The 27,161-nt window shown below is 46.7% G+C and overlaps 1 protein-coding gene across 15 annotated transcripts in view; it reads left to right on the forward strand.

The window, feature by feature from the left end:
• Nucleotides 1-27,161, forward strand: part of ARHGEF7 (Rho guanine nucleotide exchange factor 7) — a 155,577-nt gene that overhangs the window by 116,779 nt on the left and 11,637 nt on the right. For 8 of the 15 annotated variants that reach the window (XM_070240474.1, XM_023621846.2, XM_070240465.1 and 5 more), the window contains 10 exons: nt 4,797-4,935; nt 5,715-5,774; nt 6,520-6,666; nt 9,270-9,356; nt 11,873-11,951; nt 12,148-12,287; nt 14,769-14,993; nt 17,824-17,917; nt 22,365-22,454; nt 25,410-25,586. In XM_070240474.1, the coding sequence (XP_070096575.1) occupies nt 4,797-4,935; nt 5,715-5,774; nt 6,520-6,666; nt 9,270-9,356; nt 11,873-11,951; nt 12,148-12,287; nt 14,769-14,993; nt 17,824-17,917; nt 22,365-22,454; nt 25,410-25,586 (1,238 nt within the window). The remainder of the gene's footprint in view (nt 1-4,796; nt 4,936-5,714; nt 5,775-6,519; nt 6,667-9,269; nt 9,357-11,872; nt 11,952-12,147; nt 12,288-14,768; nt 14,994-17,823; nt 17,918-22,364; nt 22,455-25,409; nt 25,587-27,161) is intronic. The other 7 variants (XM_070240471.1, XM_023621847.2, XM_070240466.1 and 4 more) reach the window with 1 other exon arrangement.

Genomic DNA, 27,161 nt, shown 5'->3' on the forward strand with positions numbered 1-27,161 from the left:
CCAGGAAGCGAGCGTTCAGTTATGTATTCTGCCGTCTGCTCCTGGGAGTTAGGAATTAAATGAAATTTCTGCAAAAGTGACATACAAGGATTAAATTTGTGTCTCTGAAAATTCTTCAGGAATTGTTGGTGCAGTGATGGGAGAGAGAAATAGAAAACAGGTAGAATGTTAGCGTAAAATTGTAAGTCTTCTTTATTTGCTCCTCTCTCCTTCTCCCTCTTTTTTGGGGGAGTTGATCGTCTAGGGTTGGGTTGAACGTGTGGAAAGAGAGTGGGGTGTACAATTTTGAGGAAAGCTTCTATTTTCCCCATGGAAGTGAGGATCTGTCCTGAAGATGACATTTAAAGCAATTCTGACGTTCAAGTTTCCTAAAATGTTGAGGCCTTTAAAGGGAAGCGCTGGCAGGTTTGTGCTGTTTCTGCTCTCTTCTGTGCTATTACTTTAATGACTGTTGGTGTCCCAGCTAAAGTGTAAGTGCAGCGTTTCCCTGGGGTGGCGGGGGGTGGGTACCTCTGGGCCTCCTCCGCGTGGCGCGGGACAGAGTGGTGGGGGGGGGGCGGACGGAGGTCATGCTCTGGGAGCGAGTCTAGAGAGAGGAGAGTGCTCTGGCTGGCACCCCGGATGCGGCAGGATGCACTGCCTCTGTGCCCGCCTGAGGCCTGTGAGCAGTGAGAGTGCCCACTCTGTGCACAGGGCAGACCCCTCTTCTGAAGTGTAAGTCAGTGAACTGAGACAAGGGTCATGGTTAGCTGGTGGCTTCTGTCGTCATTCACCGTTTTTTATTCTGGGATGTGAGCCTGTCGCCTCTTTCCTGCTGCCATGCATTTGTTGAAGTCCTAAAGCTGCCACACTTATGGGTGGATTATATTTATACTTAGATATACTTTTTAAGGATTGATTTAAGTGTTCAGAAGTTTCAAAGTCTGTATTCGCAGTCTTCCGATTCTTGTGTTAGTTTGAAATCTGAGTATGAGTCTTGTGACTGCGTGTATGGAACCACCGGTTTTGTAGAATTAACGCTGACGTTTCCTTTTGCATTATCCTATCATGGTAGATATCATATGTTCATGGCTGCCTACTTTGAATGCATTATGGGTTTGGTAATTTAGTCTGTAAAATGACTTAGGTTTTTTCCAGCACTTTAATTGTTACTTTTTGCTCAGCTCCATGATAGTTCTCTTTATGTGTGTTCCTTTTGTTGCTGTCTTGCAGCCCACAGAGTCATTTCAGTAAATACGGAGGAGATGCACTGTGTGAGGATTGCTAGCATCAGTAGAAATTAAGCTGAAAGAGCCATTGTTTTGTCAAAATAGCTGTCACCAGCTGTTTTGTTTTATTATGGTGCTGAATTAAAAAAAGAAAACTAAAAAATACAACGATCTGTGAAGTTTTATAAAGTTCTTTTTCCTTTTTTAACTATGTACATGTTCTGGCATTATAAAAATGTCATGCAGATATTAAAATAACTTACTTTTGCTTGCAAAAATTACACTTAAATTTTTATTTATTTTATTTTTTATTTATTTTGTTTTTTTGAGGAAGATTAGCCCTGAGCTAACATCTGCTGCCAATCCTCCTCTGTTTGCTGAGGAAGACTGGCCCTGAGCTAACGTCTGTGCCCATCTTCCTCTACTTTATACGTGGGACGCCTGCCACAGCATGGCTTTTTGCCAAGTGGTGCCATGTCCGCACCCAGGATCCGAACCGGCGAACCCCTGGGCCACTGAAGCAGAACGTGTGTACTTAACCACTGCGCCACTGGGCTGGCCCCTACACTTAAATTTTTAGTTGTAAGCGTTTTTGCCAGGGGTGATGAGGATAATTTGCTGTTTTGTTAATTTTTCTCTGCCCGTAACTATGGTTATGAAGTTTCAGATACAGTCCTGATGTATCAAAAATGACCTGAATAGACTTTTCGTGGATTTTTCTTGTGATGGAAAAGGTCCTCCATGGATTAAATATGCTGTTAGTACCATAAAGTTTCATTTTTAGAGGACTGTTCACCACGTAGAGAAATGCTGGTAAAATATAAATTTCTCCTGCTTAAATCCATCATTTCACTCTCTTCATGCTTCAGGGACTGTAGAGTGAGTGATTTGGAGAGGTGAGCATTTCTGAGTAAGAACGCGTGAGGAGTGTGGGTGGGTGCAGTGAGCGTGAATGACAAAGCACGGGCCAGACAAGACACGGCAACTCTGTGCCCGCTTCTGGGTCTAGCTGCCCTGCAAGCAATGAGAGTGGAGGCAGTGGCCTTCACTGGGCATCCTCATCTGTAAATATGCATCAGAATACCTGTGTCCCAGGCCCAGAGTGTGGTGTGCGGGAATTATGCACAGAGCTTCTGCTCTGATGCCAGCACAGGGTGCTTGTTCAGTAATGGTTGCTCCCTTCTCCCCGTCCTCCTTCCTGGGGCGCTCTCCTGCCCGCAGCGCTCACTCCTCCGAAGCTGAGCAGCGGAGAGTGCTGAGGGGAGGTGGGAGAGGAGGCGGTGGGTGAGAGTCAGTCTTGGAGTAATCCTCGGTTACCCACTCATCTCTCGTGGGAAGGAGTCGATGCCGAGAAAGGAAAAGGCAAAATGATGATAAGATGTGTAACTGTGCAAACAGGTACTCAAGGATACTGCTCATGGCTTTTAAATCACCTCTGGGGTAGACACTGGATTTATCCCCAGCAAGGTCCTGCAATATCAGTGTTCCTTGTTTCAGTGATCCTGAGAAAACCATTCTTAGAAAGCTCAAAGTTAGATACACAGAAATGTTGGTTATGTGTTGCTTACAAGTACACACACACCACTCCAGAACCAGTTCAACAGCTTCTCTGGTAATATATCTTAGATGGCATCACCTGTCTTACAGGGCTTCCTATAGGATTGAAGCCTTGTTTCTTAAAGAAATGAGAAATGTTTAGTATATGGAAGTTTTTAAACTAGGATTATGTGAGATTTTTCCCCTTTTTTGTAATTTGCTTTGATTTTGATAATATCTCCTAAATGTATATATAAATATTTATGTAAAAGGTTGACTTTTTGAAATCCGTATGTGCATATGTATAGATGATAGAGGTTGGTAGTCGGGTAGCAGGTCCTGTTAGCCACATTATTACTGTGTTTGTGCAGCCCAGGAATGCACTTTGACTTCAAATGCAGCACACACTGCTTAACCAGGCCACCTGAGTTTAGATGAAGCGGTCTTGTAAAGGGTTCTTACATGCTTAAGAAGTGTAAGGCTAATTTCCTACTGATCCATTAATTTGTTTTCATCCTGATGTTTGAAACCTTGTATTTCTAGGTTGGTTTAGTTCAGTGAAATGCTCTTCCCGTTAGATGCATTAGCAGAGTCGGTGTGAAATCAGCTGGGGATGGGCGAAGACGTGGGGAGTGCCGACACCGACTCTGGTTCTCACACGCCGACGTGAAGTCATGTTAGGTTGAACTGTAGGAAGCTGTCATAGCCACCACTTTTGAACTGGCAATTTCAAGTCGTCTAGCCTGAGTGTTGTATGTGTTTTCACTAGGAGCCCTTAGTGTGCCTGGTGTTCCCAAGAAGCTCGGGCAGGGGCCTGAATATGGCTGGGGTAGGGGAGGGCTGCAGAGAGGACGCAGTGGCTGGGTCCCTGTGGTCAGATTCAGGTAACCTGCACTGGGATCTGATGTGCTCAGCTGTTTCTCAGAATTTTCGTCCTTATTTTACAACTTCTTTTATGGTGCTTTTCCCAGTAGGTGACGTGGGGGCTCAAAGGTTGCCCTGCTCTTCCCGGTGGGCGACCTGAGCTGATGCCTCTTCTCCCAGCCTGTTTGTCCCTCAGTTCCTGCAGCACCAGTGAGGAACTCAGACTTGATCCCTGGCAGAGGCCCTAAACATCTGTCCTGCAGTGCAGAGACAGAAACGCACAGTTGCGGTCACTGACCTGAGTCATGACTGTGTCAGTGACAGAGCGTGACTCCCACAGCACACTCCTGGCCTCCCTGGGGCCATTCTAAACGCCATGGCTGTTGGATTGGAACTCTCAGGGCAGGCACAGTGTGCATGGTAGCAGAGGTCTCAGGGCATCGTTGGTTGTAAAGGTTAGATGAGAAATAGTCAAGTTGAGGGTGAAAGAGTAGTAAAATGTTAAAAACTTGTTTTTAAGCTGCTTTAGTTTCTGAATACATATCAGTTTCCTCATCTGCAAATGCAGGTAACTTTCTTTGCATATTGTGAGGATTAAATGAAATGAGGATGGGAAACGCTTTTGAAATTTTGAAGCCCATTAGGTGTTAGTTTATTGTGCCACCTGTGCATTCGGAAGGTCAGGAGGCCTCGCTTGTTCTTTCAGGACGCCTTAGGGTGCAGCCACGCTTGGGGTGTTTGGTGGCATAGTAATGCCCCGATTCAGGTTGTTGTAGTTTCAGAGCATCCTTTACTTAGTTTTTGCCATCTTGAAGTTTCCAGATAATTGAAGTTATTCTAGCTGTAGGAACGCACGCTTGCTTTTGGACACTTCGATGTGAAGTTGACTTGCTGGGATGATCTTTTGTGAATGGAATGGCGCACACCACGTGTGTTCTCTATCGTGCACAATTGTTTTTGCTCATAATGAGAGCAGTAACGTGAACCTCCTGGGGGTTCTCCCCTACAGTGTTTTGAAATAACTGGCACATGTTCGGCTTTAATAGTAATGCTGTAGCCTTCAAAATATTAGAGATGCCTGTTGTATTTCATAGTCCTTGTCATTGCTCATGGGAATGAGAGTGCGTCGTGTCTCTGAACCCTCACATGGCGTCTTCTTCTCTCGGTGCGTGACTGCTCGTGGCTCAGTGAGGAGTTGGGAGAGTTCATGGAGATGAAAGGTGCCAACAGCCCGGGGATTCTTGTGCTGACCACTGGCCTCAGCAAGCCGTTCATGCGCCTGGATAAGTACCCCACGCTGCTCAAGGAGCTCGAGAGACACATGGAGGTACTGCTTATCGCTTGTCTGTCCTTGGTGTCCATTGGCCAATGTCAAAGAGATTATTATTAATGACTTATTTTAGAAGCCAGAACCAACGAAAAGAGTTTACCAAGGGCTTTTAATTCAGTGGGTTTTCAAAATGGTTTTAAGTACTAAGTTTTTTCTCCTTATCCCAGCTCTATAAAGAATCATTTGCTCCTTTATCTCCTCTCTTACCCACTGTTGCTAATAGAAAAATTTCCAAAAGCTGGAAAATGTTAAATTGATTTTTAAATAGCCTGTGATGTCATTTCAGAAACACTTAGCTCCAAGTGTTAAGCGTATCTCTTATGGAGTAGTAACAGTAAAAGAATCACTTAATTAATGATACATATTTACCTTATTCTTGAATGACAGTCTGCGGCCTGGCAGGAATTTAGATTCGAGTTACTGTCTTGGCGAAGGGGCAGTGAACTCTTCCCGTGAAGGGCAGGCCGTCTGGTCTCCTCCACAGCTGCCCACCTCTGCCGTTCCGGTGCCAAAGCGGCAGAGGCCGTGTGTGAGGAGTGGGCGTGGCGGGGCGCCCTCTCCATTCTCCACCACACACGTCGGGGTGCTGCTCTGGGTTTCTCTTCCAAATTATTGTTTCCCTGAAACTCCATGATTCCCTTAAAGAATAAGAAACAACACTTAATGATGAGAAAAACAGGACATGTTATGGGTTCAAATGTATTGGAAAGGTTTCAAGTTTTTAAGAAAAAACTTTTCATTTGTGAAAACTAATAGTGTGTTTCTTTTATTCAAAGGATTATCATCCAGATAGACAAGATATTCAGAAATCCATGACTGCCTTCAAAAACCTTTCAGTAAGTGATCGAGCATGTTATGTTCTTTTCCCCAGACATTATTATGGCAAAGGAATGTAGAAAAATTGTTTATCATCTAAAAATGTTAGGTGATTAAAAAAAATCACTTGTGAAGTATAATTCGAGTTTACTCTGATGAAAGAAAAATAAATATATAGTAGTTATTCCATGGCTGGTAATTTCTCATGCCTTACTGGACTGTGGATATCAGGGAAATGAAATAGTTGTTTAAATTTTAAAAAGGCACCACCTAATTGATGCCTAACTACTTAAAAATGATGTAGAGCCTGGTTTTCCCCTCCAGTTACAGTGTCTCTAGTGATCAGAGTGTGAAGTGGACTACTGGTGGGTCTGTTTTCTTTGCTGTCACGCTGCCTTACTGGTTGTGTTTCTGAAACATGCACCTTATTTATGGCACACGTGGTACTTTCTCTTTTCCCCTCTGTTCCCAGTCATCTATGTTGGCAGACAGTAATAAAATCAGAAAGAAAATCTTTTCCTTAGCCAGTCTACATTTCTTCTTCCTAAAAGTGCTAAGATCTGCTATATTTTCCTGAAATAGTGTTTATTACTCCAGAGTGGTTGTATGTTTGCCTCTCTTGACTCGATTTCATCCTTGTGAATTAAGCAAATCATTCAGTAGATTCTCTGTCTCAAGAAGAAGTAAGACACAAAGCAGTATGGTCCAAACTTAGGATTCTGGAAGTCTGTGTCTCTTTTAACAGTGCTCTTCTGTGTCTCTCAGGCCCAGTGTCAAGAAGTACGGAAAAGGAAAGAGCTGGAGTTGCAGATCCTGACAGAAGCCATCCGGAGCTGGGAGGGAGATGACATTAAGACCCTGGGCAATGTCGTTTACATGTCCCAGGTCATGATTCAGTGTGCCGGAAGTGAGGTACTGCTGTGCGAGTGCGCCGTGGGGGTTCCCTCCCACGTTGCAGAGTGGGTGGACGGGGAGGGGAGGGAGCCCATATGCTCCTGGACTAACTTTGTTCTTGTTCCAGTGTCTAAATTGTTTTCCCTGGAACCATTAAAATACCTTGGGTAAAAATTGAGTTGAGTTGAACATAGTTTGTATTAAATATAATTTATGTTTTCTAAATGCTTTCTAATGTTCCTCACTGACAGTCAAGATTGTAAATACTTTAGAATGTTATGTTTTTCTAGTGGTGTAATACAAGTTTTTAAAGGAATATGAACAATGACCATATTTAATAGGACTCTTACATCATAATTTGTCGTCTGCCTTTTATCTTTGCCCATACAAAAGTGGCTTCTGGTACAAGAGAGGCTTAGCTGATGTGGACTACTTGACCAGTTTAGATCCAGCCAACATCAGTTATGATCAGAATCAGCATCAGTTGAAAGGCGGTGTCCAGACAGGACTTCGCGTCCCTTATTAGGAGTCCCGTTTTATGAGTGTCTGCCACAGAGTGGTGTGCCCATCTGCCCAGCGCTGCCCCTCCAGGCAATCCGCTGTTTTCCATGGTTTAGAGCATCGTGCTTTTCTGTTCCGTGTACACATTGGCATTTGCTTATGAGAATCACAGTTAGCGTATGGGTTTGGTTTAAGTGAGGGGGGAGTCCAGATTGCTGTGATAGCCCCATGCAGTTGAAAATCGAGTAGGTTGTGTTTCACTGTCACATGAATTATATGTTCATTGGGTCCCTCACCTAGTGCCTCTTTGAATTTTATCCTACTTTGTAAAAAATAATTAACCTGTTCAAAACCTGCTAATGACCCGTTTTCAAACCTGAAACTCTTAGGACAGGAAGAAAACAGAAACTTATACTCGCTATCAGTGTTCTTTTCCTGCCTATAAAATTTGAAGATGATATTGCTGCTCTAGGTACTAGTTTGAGTGCCATAAGAAATCATGACTTTCTAGTCTATTGCACTGATGAAAAAACCCCAAATCTTTCCAGAAACAGTTTTTTGTTTTGAGGAAGATTAGCCCTGAGATAAAATCTGCCACTAATCCTCCTCTTTTTGGTGAGGAAGACTGGCCCTGAGCTAACATCTGTGCCCATCTTCCTCTACTTTATATGTGGGACGCCTGCCATAGCATGGCTTGATGAGCAGTGCGTGGGTCCGTGCCTGGGATCCAAACAGGCGAACCCAACAGCACCAAAATGGAATGTGCAAACTTAGCTGCTGTGCCACCGGGCCAGCCCCAACAGTTTGTTTTTTAATTATAAACTTTTGAATTTTATTTAAAAATCTATGGAAATGTTTCCCGAAGTGTTTTTTTTTAATACTTGATCTAAAAAGTGTAAATAGGTGTTGCTTAAAAAATAATTCAAGGTTGTTATGCTCATGACTGGAGAGATGGTATGTCGGCGCCCCATCTCCATGGGTTCCACAGCTGTGGGTTCGGCCAGCCACGGATGGAAAGGCCTGCAATGGTTGCGTCTGTCCTGAACAAGTGTGGCCATTTTTTTCTTCTTATTCCCTAACAATACAGTATAACAACTATTTACATGGCATTTACGTTGTCTTAAGTATTGTAAGTAATCTAGAGATGACTTACATATACGGGGAGGATGTGTGTAGGTTATATGCAAATTCTAAGCCGTGTTCTATAAGGCACTTGAGCATCCATGGATTTTGGATTGGTGGGGATCCTGGAACCAACCCCCACAGGTACCGAGGGACAACTGTAATCAGTTGTGAAGACTTCTCTGTGACAGGGCTTCTCAGAGCCTGTGCTCTGCATCTTCACGATGCATGTTATGCGACTTCCAGAGGGGAATAGAATAAGTAGTTTTCAACAGCCTCTTTAAAGTGAGTACCGTCTTTCTCTAGTCACTTGCACATGCATGGCTGGCTTCTGAGGAGTCTGCTGGGGACCTGCTTCCTAGTGTCCCCTCACTTTTGTGGGCAGTGGTTGGATGGCAGCTTGCGAGGGCTGACGGCATTGCTGTCTGTCTCCTTTTAGGTTCTTGAAAATTTTTGTCCTTCAGTTGTGGTCTCCCTGGGGCTTTTCTTACTTTATTGAAGTGAGTGATTTTTAATACATAAATAATGCTTTTAAGTTTTTCATGTAAGGTAAAGTTTACCGGATGGGTGCAAACAACATTGAATTGACACATGAGGGTTTTAGGGAAATGCAGGAATTATTAATAGACCAAAATCGATTTTAGCCTTTTATTCTACCCTCCTTAGCATAAAGGGTCCACCCTCTCCCACTAAAATTTTATAAGTTCATTTTCTCTATTTTCTTTCAACCACAAAAAGAAATTTTAGACTAATTAAAAAGAATTAATGGCAGAGCTGGACTCCTTAACCAAATTTTTAAAAAAGATGTCACGTGGGCTATTTGTGAGTCTAAGAATTTACTGTAATTTTGTTTCCATTTCATTTAGCTGATAAAATTTGGTAGGGAGAAATACCTAAACATGAAAGATAATCTTTCATAAGGCCTAATATAATCTTCTCACATCTGTAAGTGTATATTTTTTAAAAGTTATTTGGATTTGTTTGTTCCTTTACATTAGGAAAAGAATGAAAGATATCTTCTACTCTTCCCGAACATTTTGCTAATGTTGTCTGCCAGTCCTAGGATGAGTGGTTTTATCTATCAGGTAAAACACATTTTAAATTTATATTTTATTATTTATTGTGGATCTGAGAATCATTTCCAGACTTACTTTGAATTTTTGCATCACATACTACATGTATCTACTTGTGCGTTAGTGTATAGTGTTGTTTCTATAGTGTTATATGTTTGAATAGGTACACACCGCTCCTGCCTGTGTGTTTTGATGTGGCCGTGCAAGCAGATGCTTGTGTTAATCCTAAGCAAAAAAGCTGCAAACAGGTGAAATTTGTAGAGCTGCCTCCAAAGGATGTGACTGCTGAGGTGCAAGGCCAGCCCATCACCACCTGAAGTCGTGTCTTCTCTCCTGGCCACTGCGGTGCCAGCGTGGGCGCCGCAGCGCTGGGCTGAGTGGGCAGCGCAGGCTGAGCTGTTGTGCGTGGTGCGGCCCGCAGACGGCGGCAGGTGTGGGCGGTGTGAGTCTTGGGGAGTGATCATTTAACCTTCTTGTTCTCTGATTTTCTGTGAGAAGTTGTGAGAGCTGAGTTAAGAAGAAAATGCAAGGAGAGACCTCTGTTTTTCTACACTGATTTAAAGTGGTGGTTTTAAGTAGATTATGGATTCTCTGCCTGTCTAGTAGTTGCTTGTGGCAAGGTCTCACTGCTTTTTTTCTGTGTGGTTATAGAAGCTAATGCCTCCCCATCCATTTTTTAAGGCCTGGCCGGTCACCAGATGCTGCTTCAACAGAAGTCACTACTTTGTTGTCTCCGAGTTGCATTTTTTCAGAACATAGTATGTTGTTTTGTGTTGTCTCCCACAAAAACACTAGTGAATCTTGAGTCAGAAGTGTCCACAGCGTGTTTCTCCTTCCACAGAAGCTTTGTCTGCCACCCACAGGAGAGCTGTCCATCACACGGTTATTCCAAAGGGGCAGTTTAAAACCGATAAAGCGAGTGTATGTGGACAAACCCAGAAAAATAATGCCTCTTAACTGATAAGCCTGCTGCTGAGCAGACATCTGTGGCTGAGAGAATGCCTGCCCGGGTTCTCCCTAACTGGCATCCCCACTTTGTTAAACGACCCTGATGAACGAAAGGCGGAGTCCTTTTCCGTCTGCACTCTCCTGTTTTACACTCAGAGGCTGAGGCGGGCCCTGCTGTGACCTGAGGGAGCAGAGGGTGTCATCTGGGGCAGGCTCGGGCCCCCAGCAATGTGGCTGGTCCACACGCCACATTGGCCCTGGATGCTGGTGTTGATGTGCCATGGGAGATGTCACACCACCAACAGGACCCTGTTTTCCCACTTTTTGCACAGTTTCCTGGGAGATTTCTTCTTCTCAGTGCTGTGACCTATGGTCTGTGTATTGTCAGTATTCATTTCCGGCTTTGAGGGGCAGTAAAAAGCATTAAGTGCAGCAACAGTGGGAACGTTCTGTCCACTGCTGTAGATGTGCTTGGTTACACTCAGCTGTGTAGTTTTATTTTCTGTAGGACTTCTCAGAGCTGCTGGTACACCTCCGTGTGTTAGGAATCCTGGAAAGGAGTGTGCAGTATACAGCAATTCTCAAATACTTCTGACCATGGAAGTGCCAAGCGCTGTCTACTATCCTGCTTCCCAAACCTCGGGACAGGCTTTCTCGGCCTGGGAACTGTTGACACGGTAGACAGGATGATTCTTTGCGCGGGAGGGGCGAGGACGCTGTCCCATATGCTGTAGGACATTCAGCAGCCCCTCTGGCCTCTGCCTGCTAGCTGTGAGGAGCAGCCGCCCAGCTGTGGCATTGACCGTGTTCCCTGTGGGGCAGAACCCCTTTCCTTGCTGGGAACCGCTGCTTTCAGAGGTGCTGAGAGAGACTTGCTTCTCCGCAAGAGACTTGGCCCCAAACGCTGAAAGACTTTTCCTAAGACTTGGTCTGCCACCAGGTGCCGTGGTGTTTATGGGCAGTGTTTTAGCGCTGTGCTGTTTGTGATGGTCCGTTTGTGGCCCTTTCCTGGTATTTCTCCATTGACGTCTCCCACCCTGTTGCCAGAGTGGACAGCTTGGCTGCTGTTTTCTGGTGTCAGCTCCCAGCACAGCCCCTGCTTCCTGTCTGGTGGATAACCAAGAATAACCACGGTGCAGTTCCTCTTGCTCCAATTTCCCCCTTATTTTGTCTTCAGACGCGGAACTTCCTCTGCATTTCTCTGTGAGGCAAATCAGTGCTTCCTTTGCATAAGCACGTGGTTTAAAATAGCTGCCGTAGACTCTAGGTTTTTTAATCATCATGTGTAATGTTTTTGTGTCCTGGTGTTTATATTTAGAGTAACTTATCAGATGAAATCTATCTGCTAGTGTGCTGCTCTGTGCCTTTTTGCTGGCTCACTTTCTTGATTATAATATTACGATTTATTTGAGATGGAGGTTTTTGTATTATATGTGCATCTGGTACAAATAAAAGAACTTTTTTGGTTTACAAACACAATTCCTTTGCCATTTCTAAAATCATTTGATAATTTAATAACAGTTCCTTCTTTACTAGAAAAGCACTAATTGTTTTTTTTTTGTGGGGGGGGTCTTTTTTAGGGAAAGCTACCAACGACAGGAATGACAATCACAAAGCTTGAGGACAGTGAAAATCATAGAAATGCATTTGAAATATCAGGTGATAGGCACAAACTCTGTGGATGCTATCTGTCACGGGCTGAGAGGCAGCTGCCGTTGTGTGCACATTCTTGCTTGACTCTTTCAGAGGGCTGATGTTTAAGCATTGTTGAGTTATACTCTGGGTGTGTGTATGTGCATGTGTGTGCTTTCTACCTGTTTTCCCATTTCAGCCTATTTTGTCTTACCTCTTCTAGGGAGCATGATTGAGCGGATATTAGTGTCATGCAACAACCAGCAAGATCTTCATGAATGGGTGGACCATCTACAGAAGCAAACGAAAGTCACATCTGTCGGCAACCCCACCGCTAAGCCGCACTCTGTGCCGTCTCATACCGTAAGGACTCCTGTGCTTCCCCCACCTGCAGACTCCAGGGTCTGCCTTTGGTTGAGCTATCAGCCAGTGACAAGTACTTTAAAGCATAATCAATATCTAGATCAAGAATGTGAAATACTTGCCTGTATCTCTCTGCAAATATTTGCTTAGTTCCATCGAATAGTGAGTGGCTTCACAGTGATTGCTCTTGTGAAACAGCCCTAAGGTGTGCTGCCTCACACACAGTCCTTGTACTCGTGTAGGAAGCTGCCTCTCTGCTCAGAGTGGCCTCGAAGACTGACTTAGGGGGTTTTCAACTAAAACTCCGAGAGCCACTGGTCCATAGGTGGGTTTTCTGAGAATTTTACCTGTTATTTATTTGTTTCATCAAAAAACAAAACAAAAATAGATGATTATGATGATGGAAAGGACCAGATTCATATTGAAGGCATTAAAATGAAATTTTTGACTTTTAAGAAATCTGTTTATTTTCTGCCTAGAAAAGCTCAATAGCTCTTTGGCTTTTTAGACACTTAAGCATTTCAAAACAGATCAACACCAATGTGTCAGTGTCGAAAACTTCTCTTTATTGGTGTTTTATTCTTAAGATATTGGTATCGAATCATTTGAACATCGATCATCTTTATTAAACAGTATTGAAGAACCAGGCACACCTTTTTAAGAATGACTTATGATCCACAGCGTTGCTAGTTGGTAGGATTTTCTCACATCCTCATTAGACTGCTGTGGTCTCTGCTAGGACATTTCGACCATGGAGCTAGCTCCCTGCTGTGTTTGTTATCCGGGGTGAAAGTTTTAGCTCAGGAAGGGTGGCTGTGGCGTAAAGGGTTCATCAGTTTCATTGTCTGTCTCAATTTCTCTCACCGGTTTGGGAGGTTAAAACTACTCAAATGTTAGCTTTAGCTAGCATTTCATTTTGAAGGATTCTGCCATTTATAATTTCTCTATACTTTAAAAAACATTAAATGTGCTTTGTTTTCATGGAACTAAAGAAAAATGGAAGTGCTTTTTCATTCAGATTGTAACAGCCTGAAACAAAACTTTATAAAATTTCATGTCAAGTAAAACTTTCCTCTGTATCTGGCCCCTGGTGCCTCACGTTCCTTTTCCTGTCACCCGGTGGCAAGGGAGGCGCCCTGTCAGCAGGGAGGGGTCAGCCCCGCCGCGCGGAGGGCATTGTTCCCACGTGCAGGCTTTCGAAACGTCATGCATTCTCCTTGGGGATTGCTCCGTCGGGGAGTCTGTGCCCTCCCTGTGGCCTGGCTGCCCCAGCCTGGTGATGCTCTCATTTTAGCAGAAAGCACACCTCTCTCTGCTTGCTCAAGTGAGGTGAAACAGAACCAGATATTACTTACAACGGCATTGCTGAAAGGGATGTTTTGCATGATCATCTTCTTTTGTGAATTATTCCATTTAAAAAAATTATTTTGTAGTTGTGTAGCCAGTTGCAAGACACACATGTGCACACACAGACACATGCACACACCAGCACGGGCATGTGATTACTGCAGAGAGTTTGTGGCTGCAGTTCCTGAGTGCGGTGGCTGAGCCATGCCGGGCTTCCCGGTGCCACGTGTTTCACTTGTCCAGTTTCGTGAATGACGGCTTCGCTCAGGTCTCCTGCTCGGAGAACCACTCAGCTCTTTCTCCTGTTAAGCATACCTTGTTTTGGGCTAATTTGAGGTGATTGGCTAATTTTGAATGTTACTTATTTTATTTAACGTTTTCTCATTTAGTTGTCAGTGTGGTGGGACTGTTAGGGTTTCCAGGAATATAAACCCCATTTATAAAGTCCTTCTGATCTATTTAACTTTGTTTTGATTAAAGCTGATTTTTCTGAGAAAATAACTTGTTTTATCCTAGGGATTTGTAAAATTTTTCTGTAGAGAGACAGCTAGTAAATATTTTCAGCTTTGTAGGCAGTATGGTTTCTGTTGCAACTGTACTTTGTTTTTGTAACAAAAAAGCAGCCATTGACAAGAATAGACCTGGCTGTGTCCCAGGAAAACCTTTTTTTTTTTTTTTTAAATCAAAAACAGGCCTCAGGCCCTGGGTTTACCCACTCTACATCATACAGGACGGGGGAGAATTACCCTCCACTGTAACCATGTTCCCAGTACAGGGCGTCCCTTGTCCTTTATAGAATTCTGATACTTAGACTCAATGACGTGCCTGTTTGCAGATGTTACTCTGTGGTGCACAAACGTGGCAGTGGAGTGTCCGGGTCTTGGGCCCCCAGTATCCTCCTGCCTCCTGACCCAGGCCTGGCTGTGGCCTGAAGCAGGCGGTGGGGGCTCCACACTTGGCCCAGGCAGCCCAGAAATGGACTGCTTGGAGTCACAGATTCCAGAGAAATGATAGTACTGGGGTGATTTCACTGGGAATGTTTTTAAAAATTAGCAAAATTAAGTATATTTGGTTGAGGTTCCTTTGACAGTGAATGATCTGTTTCTGCTCTTTCCTACTCTTTTCCCTGGGCAGCTCCCCTCCCATCCGATCACCCCATCCAGCAAGCATGCTGACAGCAAGCCGGTGCCACTGACCCCTGCCTACCACACGCTGCCCCACCCCTCCCATCATGGCACTCCACACACCACCATCAACTGGGGGCCCCTGGAGCCTCCGAAGACCCCCAAGCCGTGGAGCCTGAGCTGCTTACGACCCGCACCTCCCCTCCGGCCCTCAGCCGCCCTCTGCTACAAGGAGGTGAGGTCCAGGTGACAGCTGGACATGTTGGGTTGGCCATATGTGCTTCATTTCAGTGCGTTCAGAAATATGGAAAACCCCGTATTTCTATGTGTGACATAAAAATACAGATTAGCTTCTTTAGAACTGTGAAGGGTCTGCCTCCATTCTTTTGTCATCCCCTTCTGCTTTGGGGGTGTGGGAGGCCCATGGAGACCCTCGTGGGAGTGGCTTGGGCAGCATCAGGCCCCCTCTGTGTCATTCGTGGAGGAGCCTTTTCTGTGGCTCTGCCTTGGTTCCTGCCTCGGTTCCTGCCTCCTGGAGGCCAAGAAGCTGGAGGGCTCACCTGGGCTTCCTCTGGGCCTCTCACTGAGCCTGAAATCATTTTGAACTTCAGTGCGTGACTAGAAGTTCACTTATTTCTGCATGCTCTTCTGCTGCACCTTGTGACCCTTTTTCAAGTTTGGGATCTTGCCCAGAAACCCTACATTTTCTTACCAGAAGCTGTTTGAAATGAAGAGAACGTTCATAAATAGAAATGAAAGAAAATTAAGACAGTTCTCCTCTTTGCATAAAAAATCATAGTGCACTCTGCTCTTCACTCTAGTGTTTTTTTTAGATACTATGTACAGTTAAAATGCGATTCTTACCCATAAATAAGTGCTCCTGGTTTCCTGCACTTTCCTACTGGGTTTCATCCACTAAACCTGCTTTGATGAGGAAAGGAAGTGTCTTGAGAAATATGTTCTGAGAAATATTCGCACTTGAAGCAGCTGATAATTGAAATGAATGTGAAAAGTGGTTACCATGAGTACGAGCCTGAGTATGAGCGTGAGTATGGTTATTGTATGAATGTGAGTATGATTATCATGAGTGTGAGCGTGAGTATGGTTATTGTATGAATGTGAGTATGATTATCATGAGTGTGAGCGTGAGTATGGTTACTGTATGAATGTGAGTATGGTCATCATGAGTGTGAGCGTGAGTATGGTTATTGTATAAATGTGAGTATGATTATCATGAGTGTGAGCATGAGTATGGTTACTGTATGAATGTGAGTATGGTCATCATGAGTGTGAGCGTGAGTATGGTTACTGCAGCCGTGTGAGTGTGGTTATGGTGAGTGTGAGCGTGGTGATGTGTGGCCTGGCGTGTGTCTCCACATTCAGTCTAGGGCCACGTTTGCTGAAGGACCTAGAGCAGACCCTCCCTCCATCCTTGCTAGCAGCTCTAAGTATTTTAAGACACATAGAAAAGTACTACATAAATTACAGTCGGTTCTTTACATTTTTCGTTCTTAATGAATTTTGGTTTATGACATACATCTTGCTTGGGCACATATGCCCGAGTCAGAAATTTCTTCATCACGGGCAGTTGCTTGAAGAACATGGGTGTTCTTCATACCTGCATGTTTTCAGATCTGCAGGCCAGCTGGTGGGTGTTTCCTTAGTGGGGAGGAGAGCTGGCGTGACAGTGATGAGCAGAGGAGCAGAAGGGTGAGGGAGGGGGTGTGGCAGTGAGCGTAGGCATCTGGATTTGCAAGTCGGCTGCAGTTGCTTTGCTGGACCCCACGTTGGAGAAAAGGTCTCATGCTCTGTAATTGTTGGCGGTGTTGCCCAGCACCTACAAACACTTAGTGGAGGGTGATCTTGGAGTGTGGCAGGAGTGGAACACTGCCATGTGGCCGGCTTTCCCCTCCGGGAGCTGGGCGTGGCCTGTGTTTGCCTGCACACTCTGCGTGTGCGTGCTACGTCCAGCGTGCTGCCTGCTTCTCCCGTCTCTTCACTTTGAATTAGGGGAGCCACAGCGCACATGCCGCATTGATTTCTCTGGGAACTGACATCTGCTGCATTTCCAAGAGATTTAAGAATTTTTAATTTTATGGAAAACGTTTTGAGGAGATACCTTTAAACATCGAACTCTGTTCCATCTGTGCTTTCAGTTTCATTCATCCCACAGCCCAAGTCACCTTCTCAGTCGCGGCTTCTCTCTAAATGCATGGACGGGCTGTGATTTAAATGATGCCCGAGACAGCCTTTTATGATGTCGATGTTCAGCACATGCTTGGCAGTCAGACTTTGGCCCCCAGCTGTGGGGGGCTTCGTCCTGCTCTGTTGCTCACCTTCTTCTTCGGCACGGGTTTAGGAGTTGGACAGTGGAGGTCAGGGGAGACCTTCCTGCTGTGCCCGGAGCTCTGAAGTGGCGTGAATGCACCGTCGAGAGAGCTGGTGCTCTGTCTTCTGCTCGCCTGTGCACTCAAGGCCCACAGGCTGATCTGATGCCCTTTTCCTCTCCCTTGAGGCTTCAAATATTTTCCTAAAGAAGTCATTCTTTACTTACCTTTCCTTTAAAAATAGGCTTCATCTCCTCAGGTCTTTCTAGTTAGCTGTGGCAGATGGGTCTGCTACCGAGTTAGCAGCGCGTGTGGATCCTGTGCACGCTCGGCCGGCGGTCCTTTCTTTCCCTGCACACGCTGCCGGCCTGCCTGTGCCCGCAGCACCGCTGCAGTGTCGTCATGGTGCCACCATCCCACCTGCGCCTGCAGCACTGCTGCCGTGTCATCACGGTGCCGCCGGCCCACCTGTGCCTGCAGCACCGCTGCTGTGTTGTCAGGGTGCTGCCGGATCCAAGGAACATGAGGGTTTATAGCAGAGTCAGTGCCCTGTTGGTTTGAAATTGACTCCCAGCGGCTGGCAAAGAAAAATCACGCTGAAAGTAGCAGGGAGCTCTTGACAGTGAGTGGTTGCAGTAAGCTGATGCTTGACACCTCCACAGCGACCCTTACTGAATTGCCAGTAAAAATTCATGCCTCTGGCGTTTGTCAGCATTTTCTTCCCTTTCCTTTTCCTAGGATCTCAGTAAGAGTCCCAAGACCATGAAAAAGCTGCTACCTAAGCGGAAGCCTGAGCGGAAGCCTTCGGACGAAGAGTTCGCGCTGAGGAAAAGTGAGTCTGTGCGGCGTGTGGATGAGGACACGGTCCGGTGCATCTCGCACAGGCCTGGCGCTCACTGGGGGGAGAGTTGGCTGGCGGCTCTCCGGAGACTGCAGGCAGAGGTCGGGGCTGAGCCCTAGTGTCGCTTCTCAAGGAGCCTGTTTGAGCAGCGGGAGCCGCAGACCGTCTGAGTGTGGAACCCTGCCGTCAGGAGGGATGCCCAGCGCCAGTGATGAAGCACACGAGTGGTGGCCCCTGATGGAGCTGTGTGCTGTCTCTCAGTCTCTGTGTTGATCACCTCACCTGGAGACCCACCAGGGGTGCAGGGTGGACCCAGGACACCTGCTCTGCCTGTCCCCCTTCACCCAGGTGTTTCCACGTGTCAAGGTTGCACCCCACACTGGTCTGTTGCTGGAGGTCTCTCTTCTGTCAGACTGATCTGACTGTTGTACCACCCCCGCTGCTCAGATGTAAACTTGAGAAACGCCACAGGCAGCATCGAATTCCGCTCCTGGTTCTTAGACAGCCTCTCACAAGGAGCGCCTCGCACACGGGAGATGCTCAGTTAATGGCGCGTGAATAAGTACAGCTATTTCTGGAAGCCAGTGATGGGGGAGAATCAGCTCACACACGTGCACACGCTCACCCACTTCTCTCCTGTGTCGAGCTCCTTCCCCCGTGTGGCAGGCAGGCAGGGTTCCATGTGGACAGACGGCTGTGGGGCTGTCTGGCACCGCAGGAGAGCCTTGAGAGGGACAGGTGCCTGGGAGGGGCCTCCGAGCAGTTGTGAGAGCTGCCTGCAAGGGCGCTGCCCCCCGCCCTGTCCCTCTCAGCCGGCTGCCCTCTGCGCCGTGCCCCTCGCTCGCCCCGGTTCTGTCCAGGCCTGACTGACTTCCTGGAGCATTGCTCCTCTTCTTCTTCATCCCCACTTGGGATCCTTCAGGGACTCGTTTCCAGAAGGAGGCGTATGGGAGAAACGTTTGTAGTCAGAACGTGAGTGTGGCTGACGTCACTGAGGAAGGGGCAGTGTGGTGCAGCAGCTGCACGTGAACCCGGAGCACAGGCAGCCTGCATGTGGGCGTGCTGCACCGCGTGTCACTTCGCATGGGGGGCGGTAAGCTGGAGAAGCGAAGGCAGTGACAGGCCTGGAGCTCTCTCCCTGCCCCGTCACCTGGCATACACTGCAAGGGTGCCTTGTATTTTGCCTTCCTAGCAGTCGTCTTCCTCAGATTACGAGCGTGCAGGGCAGTGCCGCGCTCCCAGGACACCTCGTGAGATGGCTGGTGAGGCCGTGCGTTTGGTGCGGAGACTCCGACCTGGAGCTGGACACCTGGCCCTCCCTTCCGAGCTGTGATTGGGGTGTTTGGTGGACCCCCTCGTTTGACAAGCATTTGTTGAGTGCCTTCTGTGTGAGGGCACTGGGCTAGGCATTGGGACAGGCTGCAGATGAGGGACCATTCCCTTCACAGGTCTTTATTTAGTGCTGCTGTGTGCCAGGTGCACAGCCGTGAACAGTGGAAACCCCTGCCCTATGGAGCTACGTTTTAGAAAGATACAGACGAGGGACCAGATAGGCAGATGGCAGATGTGCTGGTGTGACGTGCGGGGGGATGTGGTGTGGCTGTCTTAAACAGGATGGCTGGGGAGGTGTCTGAATAGTAGCCTGCGGGGCTGAGGAAGCCAGCTGAGCAGATGTCTGGGGAGAGCTCTCCCAGGTGCTGGCACCAGGCAGCTGCAGTCCGGTTGTGAACATGGGACTTCATGGGACTGGTTTTTGTTTTTTTTAGTGAGGAAGATTGGCCCTGAGCTAACATCTGTTGCCAATCCTCCTCTTTTTGCTGAGGAACAGTGGTCCTGAGCTAATATCCCTGCCCATCTTCCTCCACTTTGTATGTTGGATGCTGCCACAGCATGGCTTGATGAGTGGTGTGCAGGTCCACGCCAGGATCCAAACAGGTGCACCCTGGGCCACCAACGTGGAGCACGTGAACTTAACCACTACGCCACCGGGCTGGCCCTCATGGTACTGGTTTTCACTGGACCAGTGACCGCTGTGTTGAGGACAGAGGGCAGAGGTGGGAACAGGGAGGCCAGGGAATGCTATGCAGTAATCCAGGTGAGGATGACATGATGGTGGCTTGGGCCAGATGACAACAGAGCTGAAACATGGACTTCAGATTTCTTTGAAGCTGGAGCCTGCAGCAGTGGTTCTCAACTGGGGGCAACTTTGCTAAACACCCTGCAGCACACAGGACAGCTGCGCAGCAGAGAATCCTCTCACCCAGGTGTCATTATGCCGCGACTGAGATTTGTGGGCCCAGGGGCGGTGCTGTCGGACCGGATGCAGGGTGAGAGTGGGGCTTTCGGCCTGTGCACCTGAGGGTGGGTTACAGGTACTGTGAGGGTCACGGAGTCGCAGGCCTCAGCCCAGGGCCAGGCTGGGCTGCTGGGCGGAGTCCCAGAGTCGTTCTCCGTGCTTAGATGGTTTCTCAAGCCGTGAGACAGGACAGACGGAAGAAGAGACAGACAGAACCCGAGTCTGAGGACATGAGGGAGATGAGCAGCTGGCAGAGGAGACTTTGCAAGGGGGATTGGAATGTAAAGAGGAAACCAAGGGTTTTGCATGGATTGGAGGAGAAACTTGTGTGACCTCTGTGTGACTGTGTCTGTGCATGGTGAGTGCTCAGTACACGTGCCTGCTCCAGAGTCGCTCTGTGATCTCCTAGGTTACTTAACCTGTTACATTCAGAACCCTGGAACTGTCTCTGGGCCGTGGAGCTGTCTGTGCCTCACGGAAGACGTGTGCCGCCCTCTCCTGCATTTCCCTTCTCCAGCCTCTGTGATGAATGGCAGCCAGTGAGGGCTGTTCAGCCCCCCGTCCCAGGGAGCTAGCGCCCTCTCTGGCGCTGTGGTGCTTCCCCTGTGCTTTGGACGGTGCGAGTGTCCTTACCTGTGTCTCAGAACGGCCATCTGATCACATAACTTGGACGGGCCACCTCTGTCATAAAGGCTGTTTTCCTGCTGGCACAGAGGGAGTGGCCTGCCTGTCGGAGTTACCTGGCAACATGTCCTGAAAGTCAAACTAGTTAAGCGGTATCTTTTTTACTCCTGAAGGAGGAGCTTGTTACAGGAAACCTGTTGAAAGACTGCTCCCAGTTAGCAAAATTAGGGAAAAGGTCATTTTCTCAGTAGCTCTTAAACTCTTGGGACTAAAATGTATTTTTCAGTGGAGAATATTTGACTTGCCTGCAGCTGTCTATCTTACTATGATACAGTGATACTGAAGCTTTATGATACAGCTTATAAATATTTCAGCCTCCCATTCTTTCCATGTTTTTTTATTAGGGTATGTGAGCCTTTTAAAATATGTATTCAAGTAATATCTTAGAAAATCTAGAAAAACAGAAAACAGAGAAAGGGTTTAACCATACAGTGTATGAAGTATGCTGGGTGTGAGGCTCTGTGCCCAGTGCTAATACTGTTAGATGCTTTAGTCTGGAAGGTTCTATTCTCTGTGCCTGTGATCTCTGAGTATCAGTGAAGCCAGTGTCTGGAATAATCCACAGTTGAAGGAAGAGCTCCAGGTTGTGCTTTGTATGTTTCTTAGATTAAATCTCTAGTAGGAATATTGGTGGGTCAGAGGAAATGTGCTTTTCTTTTGTTGGAGGAAGATTAGCCCTGAACTAATATCCGCCTCCAATCCTCTTTTTGCTGGGGAAGACTGGCCCTGAGCTAACATCTCTGCCTATCTTCCTCTACTTTATATGTGGGATGCTGCCACAGCATGGCTTGGCAAGCAGTGTGCAGGTCTGTGCCCAGGATCTGAACTGGTGAACCCCAGGTCGCCGAAGCAGAGCACGGAAACTTATCGCTGTGCTGCCGGGCTGGCCCCTGGAAATGTGCTTTTTAAAGCCTTTGATAAATATGGTCAAGTCACGTCTTGGGAGGGTTGTGCCTGTCTTTATTCTCACCCGCTGTGGGTGGAGGGAAGGGTTTTCCTCTCCGCGGTCCACGTCAGCACTGAGAATTGTCAGGCTCATGTGGCTTTGACAGGCTGGTGTGTGAAGCCCTGGTGCTTTAATTTTCACTCCTTTTCTTATTGACTGTCTTCTTCTGGTGTGAACTGCTTGTTTCCAGTTCTTGCCCTTTTCTAGCTTCAGGATGGGGGATGCTGTTTCTGTTGTGGATAGTAAGACAACTATGTATTTGGGGCGTTAGCCCTCTACCAGATATGTTCTAGATAAAAAAAAACTTTTAAATAACTAAAAATCCTTTTGAATATAACTATTCTGTAAATATTGGAAAACAGTTATCGGACCAGAAAGTTGTCTTGTCCTCATTTTTGGTTGAATTGGTGACTTTGCACTCATCCAGTTAGTTCCGCTAGTTATTTTGGGTGGTGGCATGTTGTGCTCGGCGTCTGTAGCTTGGTCGTGATGTGTTGTATGTCTCTTGACAGGCACAGCTGCCTTGGAAGAAGATGCGCAGATCCTGAAAGTCATCGAAGCTTACTGCACAAGCGCCAAGACACGGCAGACGCTCAATTCAAGTAAGGGCCACAGGAATGTGCTGGGGGTCGTGGTGGTCATTTAGTTTCCCGCCAGTCTGAAGGAAAGTATGCTGCTGGGCCGTGTCGGCTCGGCAGTGTGCCTGACCCCAGTCCGCAGTGAGTGAGGCCTGGGGGCCTGGCATCCCTAACCCACGTAAGACACCCACTGAGCTGTCGTAAAATAGGCCGTTCTAGGGAACGTCCCGCTGGGAGGCCTTTCACTGTGAGGCGCTGCCAGAGTTGTACAGCTTTCTTTTGCTTGCAGATGGTATGTGTGGAAGATAGCAGAAAATTCATTCAGTTCATTTATTCAAGCTATTTAAACTGTTGGTATGATAGTGGGATTTTTATTTTTCTATTAACTTCTTAGAATTATTGTCAAAAGTATAAACCTAGAGCAAAGGTTCTTTTAGCTCTTTTTTTTATGATTGCATTTTTAAACTTTTGGAAGTAGACAGCAACTAATTTATTTGCTAGATTTTAATGCCACTGAATTTACTGTCTTATGTGAAGAAGCCTTGATCACTGTGTGGGCATTGGAGAGGTGGGCTGGTCAGCTTGCCCCGCGCTGGAGAGTGGAGCACTGGAGAGTGGAGCATGCGTGGTGGCCGTGGGGTGCCGTGCTGTGGCCTGTTCGTCCCTGGCTGGTGCTGGGGCCATGGGCACCACAGGGCTCCTCCTGCATGTGGTGGGGTTGAGATTTTGTTTTTTTGAGAACTGGACGGTCTGTATGTTGCTTCTGGCATAAAAATTGGTTTCTGTTAGATCGTGTGTTTTTGGTTCCCTTTCCACCCTGACTCTTGGCCAGTCGCTTATCCCACCTTCATTTTCACCACCTGCATGTGGTGGTTCGAATCAGTGCATGTCCTGTTGTAAACTAGTGCTGAAAAAAAGGTGGGAAAGGAGTTTTCAGCTGCTGTAGCTTTTGTTAGGGGTGACTACATCTATGAAGCGAGGGCTCTGCAAATGATCTAGAAACTTCCTTATGGCCAGTATTTTACACAGTTGACCTATGACATTAAGGCTTTTTGTCCATACTCTCTCTGGTGAAAACGTCTAATCATAGTGACTGGTCAGCAGAGTGGGAGAGAGATGAGAGGCCTAAGTGTGGCATGAGCCTGTGTATAGTCAAGCAGTAATTTGTAAATATGGGTGGTTGTCATTTAAGGTATTAGAGTTTCATATATTTGATAAGAGATTATGTTTAAAGTAATAGGCTATAAAATGTTGTCATAGTTTTCAGGTTTTGAATTTGAGATTTTTAAAAATTACTCATCTCAACTTCAGTTACTTGAAATAAAATTTTAACCTGGTAGTCTCAAGTGAACAGGCCAGGTAATATGAACTTTGTGTTTTCATGCAAGCGCATTTCTTCATCTGAGAGACGGGGCCCCTCCATGTGCCTGTGGCCTCACTTCGCTGCCTGAAAGGAGAGGCCTTGAGTTTGTGCAGGTCTTTTCTTGCCACGTGGCCTATATGATGTGTTTCCACGTCTCTTGTGCAGGAAAAGCATTGGACATTAGACTAATTTTTGTTTTAACTGATTTTATGGGCTAACCACTCTGCAGCCTCATTTATATATATACATATACAGCCATATATGGCCTTAAACCTAACATTCTCAAGAGCAGGTAGGATGGGAAAATTGATCCCTTATGCTGGAAAGACATTTGGAGATGAGATCATAGTGAAAACCGCTCTTTTGATATCAAATGCTGCATAACAACAGTTAGGATGATGTATCTCACCTGTTATTCAGCTCTGTTCAGTATACATTTGGATGCCAAGAAGACTTTATAAACCAGACAGCTTTGGTGTTGATTTGTGTCTCACGGAAGTAATGGCCTTCATAGAGTACAGGGATTTTGTTGAAGAAATCCAAACGAGTCCACTGCTTGTTCTTGTTATGGTTTGGGAACAGATTTGACTTTGATGGGAAGCAGGAACAGGATGGAGCCAGTGCTTGCTGTGGTGTGCTGTTCCCATCAGGAGGGGCCCCTGGTTCCCACTGAGGGTGTCCTTCCAGCAGCCTCCGCCCCGGCCCTGCATGGCTCCCTCATAGCTGCCTGGCCAGTGTCATCGCTCGCAGTTGCCATCCACTTCTGGGCTTATTTTTGTTCTCCCGTTTGTGCCTGCTTCCTGTCATCCTCCTTTTAACGCGGTGGCCTTACCAGTTCATGTCTCTCCTCCTGCCAGTGCAAGGGTCTGCCTCAGGGTGGGTGATGTGGGTACACACAGGGCTGCCCACTGTCCCTGTTCCCACTGCTGAGCACTGGGAGCACTCCGAGGGGTGGAGACGTGCTGCCCCCCGCAGGTGGGGGCCAGGAGAGGGGAACGAGAGGGAGGTAGACCCTGTTTAGTCCGCCCCCACTCGCAAATGTTACTGTGGTCCTAGTCTGATAAGGTAAGTTCAGACTCAGCGTTAAGGCGACTTCTGGCGCAGAGAGAGCTGACGGATCAGTCAGAAGCCCTCTGGAAGTGTTTTGCATTCAATATATCCACTTAACGAGTAGGAAACAGTTTTTAATTAACCACGTAAACAGTTCCTTTTACAGATAATGTCCTGAATAAGACTGTTTGTTAATAGAATGTGAGATAGACTTGCTTGCTTGTCACATGTCCATAGGACCATCTGTACGTAAAAGATTTCTTAAGTGAGGACTTAATAGCAATATCTTTAAAAGAGAACAATTTGGAAACAATACCGTGTTTTAGGTTTATTTAAATAATAATTGATCTAGTTTTATTCTAAGGATTATGCTAAGTTTGTTATTAAAATCCAGCCATAAATAAGCAGAAATGAAGATTGTTGCCATTTTTTAACAATATTTTCTCTTTTCCTTCTCTTCCCATCACCTTTTGCTTTTGTTTTCATGTTTTTGGTTGTGGCTCTTCCTGTCCGTCCTCCTGCTCCTCCCACCTTTGCCTGTCACACCTGTCCCCTCCCCGTCTTAGCATGGCAAGGCACTGACCTGATGCATAATCACGTCTTGGCTGATGATGACCAATCAAGTCTAGACTCCTTGGGTCGTCGCAGTAGCCTTTCTCGTTTGGAGCCTTCAGACCTCTCGGAAGACTCTGACTATGACAGTATATGGACAGCCCATAGTTACAGAATGGGTTCTACATCTCGTAAGAGCTGTTGCTCATATATCTCTCACCAGAACTAATGCACTTCTGAGCTTTTCTTAACAAATGCTTGTTGTATCGCAGCCTGCTTTTCTTAGATGTTTTCTTGCTGTTCCTTGTCTCTTTTATGTGATATTTTAACAACTTTTGAGAGCGTTTCTGATATTTCCCATTGTAATTGTAGAGGCTTAATTGCCGATTTGACTATCCATTCAAGTTACTGACTGTTGAAGGAGATGGTATGTTCACACAGCCTATCCTGAGGGCTCTGGACCTGAGCGGTGGTTCTATAGCTCCAAATGGTTTGGTTTTTATTCTCAGTGTAGCAACTGTCTCATTTCTTTTTGGATACAGCTGTATGTACACTTTGATATTTTATACTGAAACCATACAGGCTTGTGATCTAAGTTACAGCAACATGGACAAGACTCTGGCCTAACATATAGGGATCTAAATTTTGTCTGTATAATGGACTGGTCAAGGAGTGGTGGAGAAATCAGGAGGGGGAAACACACCACAGAAGCACTGTGAGTCCAGTTCAGACAGACGTGTTCTGAGGACCCTCAGGGCACTTGGTGACCACGAGGAACCCTGTGTTGGTGGGGCCAGCATGGGCTCTGGGCCTTGGCAGGAGCACAGACGAGCTTGTCTGCAGCCCCACAGCTCTATGGTTGGCACTTACCACACATGGCCGTCTCCGTGCCCCCCCATTTGCCCGGGGGTGGGAGTCCTCTTCTCCAAAGGCCCAGTTATGGTCAGAGCTCAGACACGCGCATCATCACACCAAACTTTCCTTAATTGGAGTAATTTCTCTTAAACAGCGCTCAGCAAGCCTTACCTCTGCTGAATGTTTGAAGTCTGCACTCGGCAACATTCAGCCTCTGAACGTGTAGGTTAGACTCCGTTCAGAGAGGCCTGTGGCCTAACTGAGAGGGCGAGAGCTTCGGCTTCAGTCACAGCCTGGTGCACCCCGACATCCATTCTCATGCCGCCTGTGCTGGACACATCGTCTGCTTTCAGCCACTAGCTGCAGTGAAACGCCACTTACAGCAGCCCCGTTGAATGTAACCCGCATTGGGGATTGTGATGGGGAGAGCTGAGTCCACTAAGACTGACTAAGTTGCCATGTAAGTCACTTACAGGAAATCTCAGAAGTGGGGGCCTCCCCCACTTTCCTGGGATTTGTTGTAAGGAGATTTCACTGCTTCAAAAAGAACTGAATGTGACCTGTTACGTTCAGTTGTGGCATCCAGATCACGTCTGGTCATCGCTAGAGGGGAGGAGCTGTGTTCTCTCCCACGCATGCTGTATTTGGTGTTAAAATGGAACCTTAAGGTTGTGTTTTAAGTATTCATTAAAACCAGCTTCAGAAAACAAAATGCCATAAGACATTGGAAATAACGTTTTCTCCTTTCTTCAGGACGGCTGCGATTTCTCCCTGCTCCCCCTACTCCTCCTTCGCAAACCCATGTATTCAGTGTGCTGATCGTGTTTGCACAGAGGCTACTCTGATGCACGACACCATTGTTTCCTGGGAGCCCCCAAGCCCAGAGGTGCTAGGGATCCCGGCAGTAGCCT

The sequence above is a fragment of the Equus caballus genome, chromosome 17 (genome assembly GCF_041296265.1).
Source record: "Equus caballus isolate H_3958 breed thoroughbred chromosome 17, TB-T2T, whole genome shotgun sequence".
Taxonomy (NCBI): Eukaryota; Metazoa; Chordata; class Mammalia; order Perissodactyla; family Equidae; genus Equus; species Equus caballus.